The sequence below is a fragment of the Corvus moneduloides genome, chromosome 18 (assembly GCF_009650955.1).
Source record: "Corvus moneduloides isolate bCorMon1 chromosome 18, bCorMon1.pri, whole genome shotgun sequence".
In the NCBI taxonomy this organism is placed as follows: Eukaryota; Metazoa; Chordata; class Aves; order Passeriformes; family Corvidae; genus Corvus; species Corvus moneduloides.
The window spans coordinates 2,048,242-2,065,642 of record NC_045493.1 but is presented as its reverse complement, the minus strand read 5'-3'; the positions used below and the strand labels follow the sequence as shown (position 1 = coordinate 2,065,642).

Here is a 17,401-nt window from a genome sequence, read left to right as displayed (position 1 = left end):
AGTTTGGTGGGTGAAGCAATGGGAGCACCAACCCCTGTGTCCTCTCTGCAGAACCGCGTGGGCGCCGTGAGCCAGCTGCGCTACGAGCCCGGCAGGGTCCTGTGCGACGTCCACTCCTGCGACGGAGTCGTCATGGCCGGGTGAGCACCGGGCTGGGCACTGCCCCCTGCACCTTCTATAGAGTGTGTAATGCCCCCTGCACCCTTTATAGAGTGTGTAATGCCCCCTGCACCTTTATAGAGTGTGTAATGCCCACTGCACCTTTAACGGAGTGTGTAATGCCCCCTGCACCTTCTATAGAGTGTGTAATGCCCACTGCACCTTTAACAGAGTGTGTAATGCCCCCTGCACCTTCTATAGAGCGTGTAATGCCCACTGCACCTTTAACAGAGTGTGTAATGCCCACTGCAACTTTAACAGAGTGTGTAATGCCCACTGCACCTTTAACGGAGTGTGTAATGCCCACTGCACCTTTAACAGAGTGTGTAATGCCCCCTGCACCTTTATAGAGTGTGTAATGCCCCCTGCACCTTTAATGGAGTGTGTAATGCCCCCTGCACCTTCTGTAGAGTGTGTAATGCCCACTGCACCTTTAACAGAGTGTGTAATGCCCCCTGCACCTTTAACGGAGTGTGTAATGCCCACTGCACCTTCTGTAGAGTGTGTAATGCCCACTGCACCTTTATAGAGTGTGTAATGCCCACTGCACCTTTAACAGAGTGTGTAATGCCCCCTGCACCCTTTATAGAGTGTGTAATGCCCCCTGCACCTTTATAGAGTGTGTAATGCCCACTGCACCTTTAACGGAGTGTGTAATGCCCCCTGCACCTTTAACGGAGTGTGTAATGCCCACTGCACCTTTAAAAGTGTGTAATGCCCCCTGCACCTTCTATAGAGTGTGTAATGCCCACTGCACCTTTAACGGAGTGTGTAATGCCCACTGCACCTTTAAAAGTGTGTAATGCCCCCTGCACCTTCTATAGAGTGTGTAATGCCCCCTGCACCTTTAACAGAGTGTGTAATGCCCCCTGCACCTTTATAGAGTGTGTAATGCCCCCTGCACCTTTATAGAGTGTGTAATGCCCACTGCACCTTTAACGGAGTGTGTAATGCCCACTGCACCTTTAAAAGTGTGTAATGCCCCCTGCACCTTCTGTAGAGTGTGTAATGCCCCCTGCACCTTTAACGGAGTGTGTAATGCCCCCTGCACCTTTATAGAGTGTGTAATGCCCACTGCACCTTTAACGGAGTGTGTAATGCCCACTGCACCTTTAAAAGTGTGTAATGCCCCCTGCACCCTTTATAGAGTGTGTAATGCCCACTGCACCTTTAACGGAGTGTGTAATGCCCACTGCACCTTTAAAAGTGTGTAATGCCCCCTGCACCTTCTATAGAGTGTGTAATGCCCCCTGCACCTTTAACAGAGTGTGTAATGCCCCCTGCACCTTTAACAGAGTGTGTAATGCCCCCTGCACCTTTATAGAGTGTGTAATGCCCACTGCACCTTTAACGGAGTGTGTAATGCCCCCTGCACCTTCTATAGAGTGTGTAATGCCCACTGCACCTTTAACAGAGTGTGTAATGCCCCCTGCACCTTCTGTAGAGCGTGTAATGCCCACTGCACCTTTAACAGAGTGTGTAATGCCCCCTGCACCCTTTATAGAGTGTGTAATGCCCCCTGCACCTTTATAGAGTGTGTAATGCCCACTGCACCTTTAACAGAGTGTGTAATGCCCCCTGCACCTTCTGTAGAGTGTGTAATGCCCACTGCACCTTTAACAGAGTGTGTAATGCCCCCTGCACCTTCTATAGAGTGTGTAATGCCCACTGCACCTTTAACAGAGTGTGTAATGCCCCCTGCACCTTCTATAGAGTGTGTAATGCCCACTGCACCTTTAACAGAGTGTGTAATGCCCCCTGCACCTTCTATAGAGTGTGTAATGCCCCCTGCACCTTCTATAGAGTGTGTAATGCCCACTGCACCTTTAACAGAGTGTGTAATGCCCACTGCACCTTCTATAGAGTGTGTAATGCCCACTGCACCTTTAACAGAGTGTGTAATGCCCCCTGCACCTTCTATAGAGTGTGTAATGCCCACTGCAACTTTAACGGAGTGTGTAATGCCCCCTGCACCTTTATAGAGTGTGTAATGCCCACTGCACCTTTAACGGAGTGTGTAATGCCCACTGCACCTTCTGTAGAGTGTGTAATGCCCACTGCACCTTTAAAAGTGTGTAATGCCCCCTGCACCTTCTATAGAGTGTGTAATGCCCACTGCACCTTCTGTAGAGTGTGTAATGCCCACTGCACCTTCTGTAGAGCATGTAATGCCCACTGCACCTTTAACGGAGTGTGTAATGCCCCCTGCACCTTCTATAGAGTGTGTAATGCCCCCTGCACCTTCTATAGAGTGTGTAATGCCCACTGCAACTTTAACGGAGTGTGTAATGCCCCCTGCACCTTCTATAGAGTGTGTAATGCCCACTGCAACTTTAACGGAGTGTGTAATGCCCCCTGCACCTTTATAGAGTGTGTAATGCCCCCTGCACCTTTAATGGAGTGTGTAATGCCCACTGCACCTTCTGTAGAGTGTGTAATGCCCACTGCACCTTTAAAAGTGTGTAATGCCCCCTGCACCTTTATAGAGTGTGTAATGCCCCCTGCACCTTTAACAGAGTGTGTAATGCCCACTGCACCTCCTGTAGAGTGTGTAATGCCCCCTGCACCTTTATAGAGTGTGTAATGCCCCCTGCACCTTTAACGGAGTGTGTAATGCCCACTGCACCTTTATAGAGTGTGTAATGCCCCCTGCACCTCCTGTAGAGTGTGTAATGCCCCCTGCACCCTTTATAGAGTGTGTAATGCCCCCTGCACCTTTAACAGAGTGTGTAATGCCCACTGCACCTTTATAGAGTGTGTAATGCCCACTGCACCTTTAAAAGTGTGTAATGCCCCCTGCACCTTTAACAGAGTGTGTAATGCCCCCTGCACCTTCTATAGAGTGTGTAATGCCCACTGCACCTTTAACAGAGTGTGTAATGCCCCCTGCACCTTCTGTAGAGCGTGTAATGCCCACTGCACCTTTAACAGAGTGTGTAATGCCCCCTGCACCTTCTGTAGAGCGTGTAATGCCCACTGCACCTTTAACAGAGTGTGTAATGCCCCCTGCACCTTCTGTAGAGCGTGTAATGCCCACTGCACCTTTAACAGAGTGTGTAATGCCCCCTGCACCTTCTGTAGAGTGTGTAATGCCCCCTGCACCTTTATAGAGTGTGTAATGCCCCCTGCACCTTCTGTAGAGTGTGTAATGCCTCCTGCACCTTCTATAGAGTGTGTAATGCCCACTGCAACTTTAACGGAGTGTGTAATGCCCACTGCACCTTCTGTAGAGTGTGTAATGCCCCCTGCACCCTTTATAGAGTGTGTAATGCCCCCTGCACCTTCTGTAAAGTGTGTAATGCCCACTCCATCTGCACCAGGCTGTGTAAATCCCACTTCGCTGTTACCAGAGCGTGTAAAGCTTGCTCCATCCTTAGCAGGCTGTGTAGTGCTCGCTCCACCTTTGCCAGGCTGTGTGATGCCCACTCCATGTTCACCATCTGAAATCTCAGGTGCTTCTTTTAGCAAATTCAAAAGCAACACCTGTTTGAAGCATAAGAATGGATTCACCTGCAGTTCCTGAGACAGGCTGTCCTGAAGTGACTGATAAGGATGGTTATCTACAACTTATCTCAGCAGCTCAAATTTTTATGGAACTATTCAAAAGTGATCTCATGTACAAGTAGTCCCTGTAAAAGCTCAGGTGTTTTCTCATGAACTCCATCTATTGTTTTGCTGTGGAAGCCCCCCAGAATGTATGAAACATTTTACAAATCTACTGAAAAATGTCCCTTTTTAAATGTTTTTCCATAAAAATCTCTTAATCACAAGGATATCTTGTCACAGCACACAAAAATAACTTCAGAAGGACTGTTACTTTTCTCCGTTCTTACTTAAAAGACAACCTAGGAGGAAAATAACCCACCCAAAAATAGGTAAACTCAAACTTCTCTTTTCCTAATACAGAAGTTTTCTGGACCTTGATTTAATGTTAGCTAGTCATTTGGTTTAGGCTCTTAAATAAGATTTTAAGAGCCTCACAAATTTTTGGAAGAGGTTGCAGTGATTCTCTCAATAGGTGTGAGGCTTTACTGTGTTCTGTTTGAATTTCACAGGTTCCGTAATTAGCAACCCTCCAGAAATCCCATGAGTAAATAAAAATTATGATATCCTGGGGAGCTGGGACACTGTCCTTGGTGTACCAGAGTTCCATGGTTTATGGTAGCACTTCATGTTAATGCTGTGGGATTAGAGAAAACTACTTCTAAAATACTTTAAAATTCACAGACTGGTTATAGGAAAGGTGCCTTGAAAGCCTTCATCCATGGAAATGCTTTTGAGTGCTCTTGGACTGCTGAGAGTAGAAACCTAAACCATCAGACAGCAAACCCCACTTGTCTCCATGCTGCTGCCAAAACCTCCAGCTCTTCTTTTCCTTCATTTTCTCCATTGTATTTATATCCAAACATGCAGCAGATAGGAGTTATGCAGATTAAATTACATTTCTTTAAATATTAATAAACAAAGGTTATTAATCTCATATTAAACTCAAATAGTCCATGGTTTAGCTTGGGGTATTACAGAAGCTGGGTTCACATGGTTCCACACGCTCTTTTCATATTGGTTGTCTGGTTCCTCCAGTATCTCCTGATTCTCTTGGTGAATTTACATCAGGGATGTGGTAAATTAAATAATTCAGGTTCCTGAAAACAGGTGAGCAGGTAAGAGACCACTGAGGGAAAAGCTGCATGTGTGTATCCTTTAGAAAAAGCAGTGTTCACTTAAATGACTTTCCAGTGATTTCTCTGAAAAATGAATTACCTCTTTATGAAGCTGTGAGCATGTATTTTATAAAACAACATGGGGGAATCAGAATTCAGCTGTTTGAATTTGGCTGGTTAGTAAATGAAAAGTTTAGAGTATTAGAACACAAAAATTGTTATATTCTTTGCTGTTTGGTGCTTGTCCTTCACTCTGCTTTGTCTCTTAATGAGATAAATGGTAAATATCAAACAAGGGGACTTCAAGTTGTAACTAAAACTTCCAAGGACATCAGCAAATTGTGCAGGGAAATATTTTATGTGCACTTGGGAAGTATTTAGGATGTTGAGGAATTTGTTGGGGTTTTGTTGTTTGCTGTGTTTTTATTTTTTAAATCCAACCATAACCATCCCCTGTCTCTCCCAGCTTATAAAATTGTACTTAATGGCATTGTGCTTTCAAACTTGTCATAAAAGTGTAATGAATCTGGTGATCAATAGCAAACTGTTGCATTCTTTCAGTACTGAAGAAGTAATTTAATAGCTGAGGTTTACAAAGTCAATTCTCCTCTCAGTATAAATATCAATTATCTGTTATGTTTAATGGTTCTCTCTCCAGTTTCACAAACACTTGTGTGCTCAGCTTTGCATGGGAATAATCAGTGATTACAGAGGGACTTGTGTGTCTGAGCTAAGCTGGGCTGTGAGTTTGCAGGGCCTGGGAAGTCAGTGGTGCTGCAAATGCTAATCCAGAATTGTGGGGCATTTCCCAAGGTTTTTCTATGCAGTGGCTTGGGACATCACTTATCTTTCTTGTGTCTCAGTTGCTGCACCAGAGGCTCAGGGCTGCTCAGTTTTCAGCAGGTTTTTTGGTCGTAACTCCCTCAGCCAATTCTGGGGCTCCAGCCCGCTCCCCAGCTCCGTTCCCTTCCCTGAACACGCTCCACCCCCTCAAGGTCCTTTTTGTCCTGAGGGGCCCGGAACTGAACAGAGGATTGGAGGTGCCCCAGGGGTGCCCAGTGCTTTGCCCTGGGACACCCAGGTGCCTTTTGCCTTCTTGCCCACCTGGGCACACCTGGGCTCGTGTCCAGCTGCTGTCACCAGCACCCCCAGAGCCTTGTCCGCCTTGTGCAGCCACTCCTCCCGAAGCCTTTAGCATTCCGTGGGGTGACAGTGGCTCAGGGTAGGACCCAGCACTTTGCCTTGGTGATGTTCTGCTCCACAACTTTCCCTGGCACTGAGCTCAGGCTGACAGGCCAGTATTGCCCTGGATCCTCCTTCCAGCCCAGCTTCTACTGGGCATCACAGCTGGCTGCAGTCCCCTGGGTAAATGACCTCCCTGCTGGGAAAGGATGGGAAGTGGCCGGGTGAGCTCTGCCCCGCTCCCTCAGTGCCCTGGGGCGGATCCCATCCGGCCCCATGGGACTGTGTGTGTCCTAAGTGCTGCAGCAGGATCCCAACCATTTCCCCTTGGATCGTGGGGACTTCATTCTGCTCCCTGTCCCTGTCTTCCAGCCTGGGTATCCTGAGGACAAGAAGGCCTTAATTCCCTCAGCCTTTTCCTCATCCTTTTCCTCATCCTTTGTCACTGTTTCTCCCTGATCCAATAAAGATGGAGATTCTCCTCAGCAGTCCTTTTGTTGCTGATGTATTTATAGAAACATCTTTAATTCTTTTTCTGGCAGTAGCCAGATTAAGTTCTAGTTGGGCTGGTTGGAGAGAGGAGTTCTAGGTGCAGGGAGCAGGAATGCTGGGGCTGGTGTGTTTTGGGAATCTTGGACCAAGCCTGGAATCACTGATTGATTTGAACCCGTGCTCTGCTGGGCCTGATCTTGTCATCTTCACTGTCCTGCTTCAAATTCTGCTGCAAAGTGGAATCATTTTTATTTTAGTTGCTGTAGAGCTTTTGAATCTTTCTGCAAGGGAATTGATACAGGTTGTGGGCAGAGTGACTTAAACCAGCAGCTCTGGGTGTGATTTATAGAGGCGCAGTTCAAACGCGTTCAGGAGCAGCTCTTTATTACTCTGTGAAGGAAGCAAAGACACACTACACAGAGAAATGCCCCTGTTCCATGCACTCTCCACTTTTCCCCACGCTGCTGCCCAAGCTGAAGCCAGGAGATGGCAGAGTATGAAGGATTGATTAAGTGCAACCTGAGCTGGGAGTCGAAGGTGGCTGCGAGCAGCTCCCCTTTGTGCGAGCGCCGCGCGGGTGCTGCCTGACATCAGATAATTCAATCTGGCCTGCACGCAGAGCTTCTTGTGTTTGTCATTAAAATTTCATCCCAGTGGTTACGAGGCTTGTTTTCTGGGTCAGCCCCTGAATCCCTTTTCATTTGAGCCAGTGGTGGTTGTGGTTACCTCACTCCCAATCAATGTTGTATTCGCCAGCCTTTCTACGGTTACACGTCTCGAAGGATCTTCTCTAAAGGGATGATGTTCTCCCCCTCATACTCGACTCAAATGGAGTTTCAGCCCTAAGTCAGAGCTTACTTAAAGCAATTATATAGCTGCTTGCTTGGCTTTTAGACATTCCTACTGGTGATGAGGCTCACTGTGTCTGATGCTGTCATTTGCCATACAGAATCCCTGGATTGCTTCACTTTCTTGTACTAAAATCTGAATTTATCTGGGGTTTTTTGAGCAAATGCATGTTCAGACAGTAAAATTGCTACTTTTTTGCTACTTTTTTGTATTCTTGGCAATGTAGTCAGAGGTTGGGTCCTCCTGGACAGTGAGTGATCTCAGAACATGCATCTGGTCCTTGCTTGACCTTGTCGTTCCAGAGGATCCCGAGGTGTGACATGTCCGTGGCATGCTGTGAGACTGTTGCTGCCTGACTGGCTCTGGAATACTCACCTGTGGCTGTTCCTGAGCCCTGTGCTGACCTTGCCTTGTGCTGGTGGTGCCTCTGTCCCCTTACGGCTCACCCCTAAAACCACACCAAGTGGGCGTGAGGGGGATGTGTTAATTTTTTAATGCTTGCAGAAAGGGCACGGTGGCTTTACTGCTGCTGGTGGCTCTGAAAATAAAGAAACAGAAGAGGCCTAGAGTCAGACCACCCTTCCCAAGACCCAGAACTATAAACTATCAGCTTTTCCTTTTTTTTCTTCAGTTTTCCCTGACTGAAGGAAGAGTGGTGGCCTGTTAGTGAAGAGCTTGGCCACAAACCGGTTTAGCAGATGCTGTGAGGAGTCCCTGCACCTCTTACAGACTGGGAAATCAGCCCTGGCTTCTCTTGAAATTTTAATTTCAGATGTTTTCCGCCTTCCCCACTATGTACTGCCAGCTTTCCTTGAGATTTGAGGAGTTAGGGCTGGTGAGATTCATCTGCTGATTGCCTTGATAAACCAGCAGTCACATTTCCTCCCCTTTCAGGGTGGAGCACACCTGGCACAGGTGGTGTTTCCCCAAGTGATGCTTGATAAAGGCAATGAGAAGCTAAGGAAGAACTTGCTGAATATCGTTTGTGGTTAGTTAGGGAAATCTGGACGTTTATTTCTCATGCTGACATCCTAAATGCTGAAATGATTTTATGCAGTTGTCTTCATTCTGGTGAGTCTTGTGGGAGCACTCACAAACAATTTGGGCCTTTCAGTTTAAGTCATTTTGAGCAACATCTACACACAAGTAGCTGCTCCTTTATGGTGAGTTCCTTTGTTCTCTTCCATCACCTCCCACTCCACTTTCCTCTTGCTCAAAGGTGACCTGCAAATGACTTTTTAGAAGCTGGGTTTGCTACTCTCTTTAGTTTCATAATGATGTGTGAAACTAGCCCAAAAGGCTTGAAAATACTTCACTGCACTTTTTAAAACTTCAGTCAACTCTCATCTAATTTGGATTTTTTGCTATAGGGCTTGTGGGTTATTCTCAAGGTATTTATTATTAGCTCTTGCATCTTAATTCAGTGTGCAGACCTGAGGAAACCAAAATATTAATTAGTAATGAAAATGAATCAAAGTTAACAAACTGAAGACTTCCAAAAGCCTGAATAAACTCCTGCCTTGTTTAATTGCTTAAATTTCACTCGTATGATGGCACAACTTTCTTAGGTTTCTCCCTCCCCTCGCAGGGACTGGGAGCCAAGATGTCAAATAAAGCAGAAGGTGACAATAATTGCTTTTTTTCTTCAGCCTTCCCCAAACCTTTTGTGCTCTCTTCACTCATCCTCACCACTGTTAAGGAGCAGTGTCAGGCCTCTTTTCCAAGTGAGTCACCCTTGGAGGCTGCACACGGGAATGACATCACGGGTTCAGAGGGGTTGGGTGACAGACGGCACTTGGGTGAGGTTGTGTTAAGTGACAGCCAGGTTGGCTTTTCTGTCAGCTCCTGAAAAAGAGCCTTTCAGGTGAAACCGGGAGTAGAAGGCTGATGCTGACTCTTTGTGGAAGCTGCTTTTCTAGCCTGCCTGGCCACTGAGCTGTTGCTTTACCTGCGGGGTTTGCTGCTGCAGGGATGTGCTCAGTGATGCCTTCAGTGTTCTCAGTCACAGGCAGTAATTTTGAGCTTGTAAATCCTGGTTTTCTACTAAGGCCATACAAACCCATCCTTCTTTCTACTAAGCTTCCTGAAGATTTCGTTTTTACTCTTTGGGCTGTCACCAGCAGTGCCTGGAGTTCAGGTGCTGCCTCTCCTCTCTGCTGCTTGCAGCGTGTTGCAGTTTGTGTTCCTTCCAACGAGCAAACAGATCTATTTACAGCGTCCTCAAATGGTGTTTTCTAACCTCTGTCTGCTACTGGAGCTATTGTTTTAGCTGTTGTTTGTCCTTTGTGACATAATAGGGCTGATGGAGCTGAGCGTTCCCAAATTCCATCATAATTCCTCCTGAATTCTTGTGGAAAAGATAATTTTTTTCTCCTGTACTCACAGTAATTTGTTTCCTTGGTAGAGAAGCTGCTTTAATTAATGGGCCTGGGCTGATGCAAGCCACTGGAACCTAGATCTAAGGGATGGGAGATTTTTGGCCTTAAAAACCAAATTACTAGAAACAGTTTGGCTTTTTCTAATTTCTGCTTCTATAAATGTTCATTAAATTGTTTTCCTTACAATACAACCCTTTGGCTTGTTTCTGTTCCCTTGGTATGACATTTGCATGCACTTAATATAGAAGGTGAGGCAGAGGCAGTGAGGATGGTGAAATGTTAATTTTGTTACACATAACAGAACTACACACTGCAGCAGCTTAACCCACTTTTTTGAGTGATAATTTCCTAAATAAGGCCCTGAAAACGAAGGTAGAAGCTCTCTGCAGCTCCATTTCTGTGAGGGCTCCACAGATGGGCGTGGGTTGGTAAATTGGAAAGTTGGGTTCTCAGCAGAAGAGTTTGGGAACTGATCATGAGGATGCTCAGAATGGATTTCCTACATGCTAAATCTAAAAGTGCTTCCAGATCCATTTTGGGACACATTAGTCACATTTTTCATAGCAGCACTCGTATATCAAGCAACCCAAAAGAACATTTGGATGAAATCAGGGAGATTAATTTTCTACTCTGCATTCTTCTACCAGCATTAGGATTGTTTAAAACTCTGGTTTTGGTTTACCCCCATCTGTTTTCCCTTGTGTTTTATGGTGTAGCTTTCTGCTATGTAACAGAAAATTTTCTCTTCCCTGTTCCATTTGTGTTTTATTTTTGGCCATTGTTCTATTTATATTCCTTTCTGCCACGTAAAGTAGTTCTTTTCTGCTACCATTTGTTTTTCCTGAATCCTTTCCTTAAGGAATCCCTCAGCCAAGCTACCTGTTGGTTACAGTTGGCAAAATACGTGTATCCAAATACCTGGGAATGAGAACACAGGGAGAATTGGGAACTTTCACCTCTTCCAGTCTTTGAGGCACCTCATCCTGTGGTAGATGTTTCTAAGCAGTCCATCATTTATCCCTCACTTCAGAGGAGTACAAAGAAGGTGCTAGAATCCCTTTAATTCCAGTATCTTTAATTGTGATTGAGGTACCTCCCAACGTGCCACAGTTCTGATGGAGAGGTGTTTTGAAATTGGACATTTGAGTTACCACTGCCTCACTTGGGCCTTGGAGAGAAGATGAAGCTCAGGAGCAATTTGAACCGACTTGAAGGCGTTTGGGCTTGGGTTTGCATGTTTAATTGGGCTTTATTCTTGATCCTGCTGAGGGGGGAACTGACTGATACCTTAATTAAACACATGAAGGACTGGAGAGTTGCTTTTGGTGGAATAAGGATGAAAGCTCTGAGGTGCTTGTTGGAGCAAGACAATGCAAAATACTCATTATTTGACTTGCTTATCAACAGGCATCTGTTTAAACAGAGACTGTTACTGGAGCAAAATTCCTACTGACTTCAATAAAATGCATTGACATTGTAAGGACTTCATAATAAGATCTTTTGAGTATTAACAGATGGTCACTGACTGCCTGAAACAAAGTTGTTGGGGTTTTTTTTTTTTTGGTTTGTTGATCACCGCAGGTATCTGGAAACTGAACAGACTTTGCCTTCTGGAAATCAGACCTGACTGTGAAACAAAGGGGGTTCTTTCTCCTTCCTTTTCCTTGCTATAATTTCTTTAGAGAAAATATGGAAAATGTAAACTGGTTTCTGATGTGCTTTATGAGAAGTCTTTGGTGACCAGCCCAACTTGGTGCAGCCAGCCTTGCCCTGGAGGGATGTGCTTGAGGCAACACCAAAAGTGAGTGGCACCAGCATCCTGTCTGAACAGAAACCCAGTGAGGGTCTCGTTGACCCTCAGGTTGGAAGTGAAATTCTGCAGTGCCAGCAGTACCCCAGCCATGAAGGAAAGCAGTTTGTCTTTGCTGCTGCCGTGGACTGAACGAGCAGAGTCTCGACTGTTTGGAAAATGTTCCTGTTAACAGTTTTTCTTTTGTGTATTTGTCAGTTTATATATTAGTTGCAGTTGTACTTTGCACAAACACTAATTAGACAGCCATCAACACTCAGGGCCAAAGGCTTACTAACAATGCAACTGTGATAGCAGTGTCTTAATTGGTTGAGTATAATTGTCATTAGGCAACCATAAAGACATCTGGGGCTCTGGAGAGAGATCAGCCTCCCCCTCCTCCTCTTCCCCAAATTTGTTCTGGCTATTGCTATCCAACACAGTGGAGCTTTTTCAGATGAGATTCTGTGTTTTGACCAGTTTCCTGATGTTTTTCTCCTTATGAAATCGTCTGCCTCTTCAGCACCACTTCATTAGAGCCGTGCCCAGCCTCCAGCTCTGCTTCCTCCCACATGTGCTCTGCACTCCACCACCTGCTTCCCAGATACTCATGGTGGGGCAGCAGCAGCTTTTAACCCCCAGCTCCTTCTGCTTCCACTCATGTGAGAGGGCACGAGCAAAATGTTCATGTCATTACTGCCAGTAAAAAGTAGTCAGAATGCTTTTGCTTAGTGAGTAGATATTTTTATTGTCTATGAATTTAATTTTCTCCAGTTTTTCTGTGCCATGTGCATTCCACCTATTGTTGCTCCATTTCAGCAAGGTTTTGATGCATCTCTGTAAAGCTTAAGCTGAATCTCCAGGCTAATTTTTACAGCTAGATCCATATCTGTCCAGAACCACAGAACTGGCTCGTTGAGGAGAAGTATATTTAGAAAAATACAGCTTGTCTTTTCTCCTGCTGCTCCTGCTTCTCATGTGTCTATACTGAAATATTCCGAAGAACGTGGGCAGAGTGGAATGTGAGTCCATCAAAGAAGCTGAGTTACTTGGGTGGAGAGGCTCTGTTGAACATCAGAGAAGGAGAAATGTGTCTGTGAGTAGGGAGAGCTGGGAGCCAGGTGTGGTGTGGATGGAAGGAATCAGGGAAGGGGTATCAGGAGAGGGGGAGATTGGCCTTGTGAGCAACAGGCTTCTTGTTGCTCCCTGTTGCGCTCAGGAGAGCAAGGCTTTGGACAGCCTTTCTAAATGAAATGAAGCAGGTGTGGTCTCTTATGGGGGTTATTTTAGGGTTTGGGGTTGGTCTGCTGGGTGTGCTCAGTGCAAGTGTCTTGTATCAGGTGTTGGAGTATTTACCTGCCCCTGCAATAATCAGCTCATGGCACCCATCAGGGGAAAACAGCAGCAGCTGAAAGCTCTTGGTAGCAGAGCAAATAGGATGTGTGTTCATTGTTGTATTAAACAGGAAGGGAGCTTTGAGGTGGTTTGGGTGTTTTTTTCACTCCAGCAGAAAGCTAAGTGGGCATTTCATTGCCATCTTGGTAGAAAAATCAGTAACTGAGGGGGTTTGGAGTGCTGTGCTTGTTCTTGGGCAGGACTTGCATCTGGGGTTATTTCATTGAGTGATCCCAATGAAGTTTTCAGGACAAAATGTAAAAGTTGTGGTGGGAAATGAATAGAGATTTTGAAATTACCTAGAAATAGTGCAGTGTGTTCTTCTCTCCAGCCATCTCTATTGATAGGGCAGATTTGCCAATTATCTGCAATAAAGCAGCCTTTTTATTTTTTTACAGCAAGGCAATGCTTTAATAGTTTGAAAGCCTTTTGTTGTGGTTACAAATTGAAAGTGTGGTGCTCTTTACAACAGCATTAAAAGCGGCGAGCTGAACCATTAAATTTTTTTTTTTCTCCTCCTGAATTGGATTCATCTGTGTTTGAAATTCTTCCAGTTCAGTCCTGGTGCAGGCCCAGTGCACACTGGAAATGGGCAGTGGAGGAGCTGGTTTATGTCTCCCATTTCCCCAGGCTGGTTCCCTGCCCAGACCTGGAGCTCCACTTGTGTTCCCACCATGGTCTTGTGGAACATCTCTCCCAATCCTTCAGCTTTGCTGCGTGGGACTGCACTGGAAAGGGTGGGAATGGTGGGAAATGAGGGAGGAGGGATGCAGGAAGCCTTAGGAACCCTCCTGAGGAGCTTCTCCTGTGCTGGCACTGCGGGGATTTCTGGACAGCCACGGGGGAGGTTTGGTGGGCTCTTGCAGGGCTCTCCTGGCACATGGAGTCTCCCTGGTCTGTGTCACGACAGGACTGCAGGGAGCACCAAGGCCAGGATGCTCTCAGGGATGGTTGGGCAGTGTCTGAGCCCACTGGGGCACAAGTGGACAAGCTCTGGTGTCCTGCAGGTCCTGGCAAGGGCTGGGAGAGCACAGCGGCTTTGTGGCATTGGAGGGAGAGCTCTCCAGCATGTGCTGAGCCCTCAGGGAGGAGGAGGCTGCAGGGTGGGCTGATGCAGAGCCTGCCAAACACACAGGTCCCAGCACAAACACATCAGAATTCGAGTTACATTGATTTCAAATTAATGGTCAGGAGTGTTTGGTGGTGCTGCTCCAGTTTGAGCTTGGCTTAGAGGTGGTTCAGGTGGCTCTTAGTGAACAAAGAACGGTTCAAACTAAATTTTGACTTGATTGAATTTTGAGATAAAATTAATTGAAGGGTTTGCTGTGGTACTGTGATGTTGGATCTCTAATTCCAGGGTTGCAGTCATTGCACTGTTACTTTTGGTGGGTCCCTTGTGTTCTGTGCTGTGTAGGGAAATCAGATGCAGTGTGCCCTGAGAATTATCCAGCCCTGGGTCTCTCTTCTTCTCCTGCCATTTTGTCCATCTCTTTCTTTTTACATCTCCAGCCTGGACTATGTGAGAGCTACACTAGGAGGAGATGCTGTTCTTCCTTGTTTATTTAGACATGAAAACAAATATTGTGTCACTGAGTTCTATCCATTCTACCAGTGTTTTATGTCTCCCCTGAAACTCACTTTTCAGTGACAAGAGTATTTTGGCTTCCCTTGGGAGGAATCTGCTGCTCTTGGCAGTCAGGAGAAGCTTGAAAACACGACCCCAACCAACCCTAACATAAGGAAACAAAATTCAGCTCAAAATTGAAACACTTCCAAAACATTGTGTGCCTCTTGTTGAAGGGGACTGCAGCAGATCTGTGCAATCACCTGTCCTGTTGTGGGTTTTCTCCAGATTTTGAAGCAAAGCGAGCCCTTTCTAGTTTTGCAAACTGAAGATATTTGTTGTGAGCTGATCCGCACTCCGTGTCCGATCCAACGTGAAGCATTTTGCTTTGGGGAAGTTTCCTTCATGGTCTGTTCTTCTTAGACTGTGCTGCTGTAAATTGGAAATGAAAGCAGGATTCAGAGGGGGGTTTGGGCCTCGTTTGCAGAGGGAGGAAGAGGGAGAAGTGTCCCACCCTGTTCTCTCATTTCCCTGCGTGTTCCCCTGTAAAGCCCAGCAGAGCAGGCAGGTGACAAGGACACGGTTCCCTCTCTTCCTGAGCGGTGCAGGGGATTAATGTGCATCTCTCTCAGCCTGACAGATTTCCCCACCCCCCTGGGCACTTTAATCCCTTCTGTAGATTGGACCCTTTCCACCAGGAGATGTTTGTTGGGAGTGATCTGCTCCCAGTACCTGGAGCCCCGGGCATGGCACTGCCCAGAGAACTGGGAAACCTGTGTGCAAGTCCCACATCTGCTGAACCTTCCTTTCCTTCTTGTCCTGTGTAATTAACTGCTTTGTTTTCCTCTAAGCGCAGCACAGCCAGATTCCCAACCACTTGACCTCTCAGGCTTGTAAGAATTGTTCTTTCATAATACTTTGCCCCCAAAAAGCAGGATGGAACAACAAAGGTGACAGAGCAGGAAGCACCTTTGATTTTCCAAAAGAATCCAAGTGTGAGCTGTGGCAGAGGAAGACATCTGACAGTGTTAATTATCACAGTTTTGTCAAAACTGGCCTTAAATAATTACTGACCTGTGGTCTTTGACCTGTTGTAGAAGCAGCTTCTTCTCTGCTTTGCCTGTGATTGTTTTTCCTTTAATAGTCTCTTGTGAGGGCGTGGATGGCCCAGGGCAGTTTATGTGTTGTTTGCTGTGTAACAACCTTCATTCACTCAGATATATTCACTATTATCTGGAAAGTTTAGCTCTGCTTCTTTATTTCCTCATTGACAAGCTGATGTTTAACTACAGTTTTTGTGATATTTTGGTGAGCCTTCTGCAATGAAAGAACTGCTGCCTTAATTCTAATGAGAGCACTTAGTTGAATTAATTAATTAGTCTTCAGAGATGTAAGTAGGGTGATCTGTTGATGAGACATCAAGAAATTTCTTCTGTAAAAAGAAATTTCTTTCTATAAAGAGCAATAGGTTGGGTGGGTGCTTGTATGGACATAGGAAAACGCTCTGGTTCAACACAACCAGCACCACAAATCTTGAAAGACTGAAAAGAACCAATCTGAAGTTTTGCCATGACGTAGTTTAGGCTTGTTCCTGATTATGTTTTTTCTCTTGAGCCTGGCTCTCCTTGTGTGTTAGTTGCAATATTGATAGTGGTAGCTCAGTTGTGTGGCTCACAGAATCACAGAATGAACTAGGCTGCAAAAGACCTTCGAGATCATCAAGTCCAACCTATGACCCAACACCTCCTCACCAGCTAAACCGTGGCACTGAGTGCCACGTCCAGGCTTTGTTAAACACCTCCAGGGATGGCGACTCCTCCACCTCCCTGGGCAGACGATTCCAGTGCCCAATCCCTCTTCCAGTGAAGAATTTTTTCCTGATGTCCGACCTAAACTTCCCCTGGCGCAGCTCAGGGCTCTGTCCTTTTATTCTGTCAGTGGTTGCCTGGGAGCAGAGCCTGACCCCCACCTGGCTACAGCCACCTTTCAGGGAGCTGTAGAGAGTGATGAGGTCACTCCTGAGCCTCCTTTGTTCCAGGCTGAACAACCCCAGCTCCCTCAGCCGTTCTTCACAGGGCTTGTGCTCCAGGCCCTTCACCAGCCCTGCTGCCCTTCTCTGGACACGCTCCAGCCCCTCCACGTCCTTCCTGAGCTGAGGGGCCCAGAACTGGACACAGCACTCGAGGTGCGGCCTCAGCAGTGCCCAGTACAGGGGAAGGATGACTTCTCTGGTCCTGATGGCCATGCTGTTCCTGGTCTTGTAGCTCCAATTTCAGTTCACCTGCCTGCCTTGGTAGAGCCGGTGCCACATGGAATAAATGGGACTAAAATGGGCAAAGCTGATGGGTTTGTGCACAGAGGACGGGGGGAGGATCAGTCTGGGAGCTGTTTTAACCCGTTTGTCTTCCTCCCTTCTGCTCCAGCCATCTCTTTTCAGATGCTGTGGGGTGAGCAGTGCCCTTGTTTTGCAGGTACACCTCGGGAGAGGTGAGGCTGTGGGACACCCGCACCTGGGACTACACAGCCCCCGTGCTGGCAGCAGTGGCGGGCCCTGGAGGGGCTGGAGCCCCGCCACACGTCTCCTTTGTGAGGATAAACAGCTCCCTGGCTGTGGCAGCCTACGAGGACGGTGAGCAACCACAACTCTCCTCCCTATTACAACAACAACAACAACAAAAAAAAAGGCTCTACGAAAATGAAGCAGCTGTGCTCAGCTTTTTGTGTGTCTGTAATCCTGTGTATCCACACACACGCACACACTTGCTTTTATGTGAGAAAGTTGGCCAATAACCCTAAATGCATTAGGAGGAGGCATTGGAACATAGCACCCATTAAAACTGAGCTTTAATTCCTACTGGAGCTGCTGCACAAAGCTTGAGTGCCAGGCTGTAGTCCAGCCAAGCTATCTTAAGCAAATAACTTGTTTTGCTAT

General features: G+C 46.4%; 1 protein-coding gene across 1 annotated transcript in view; it reads left to right on the top strand.

The window, feature by feature from the left end:
- The window catches only part of FBXW8 (F-box and WD repeat domain containing 8), a 57,426-nt gene that overhangs the window by 12,915 nt on the left and 27,110 nt on the right, over nucleotides 1-17,401 (top strand). Inside the window, 2 exon segments of the mRNA XM_032128335.1 lie at nucleotides 52-140; nucleotides 16,941-17,098. Coding sequence (XP_031984226.1) covers nucleotides 52-140; nucleotides 16,941-17,098 — 247 coding nt within the window.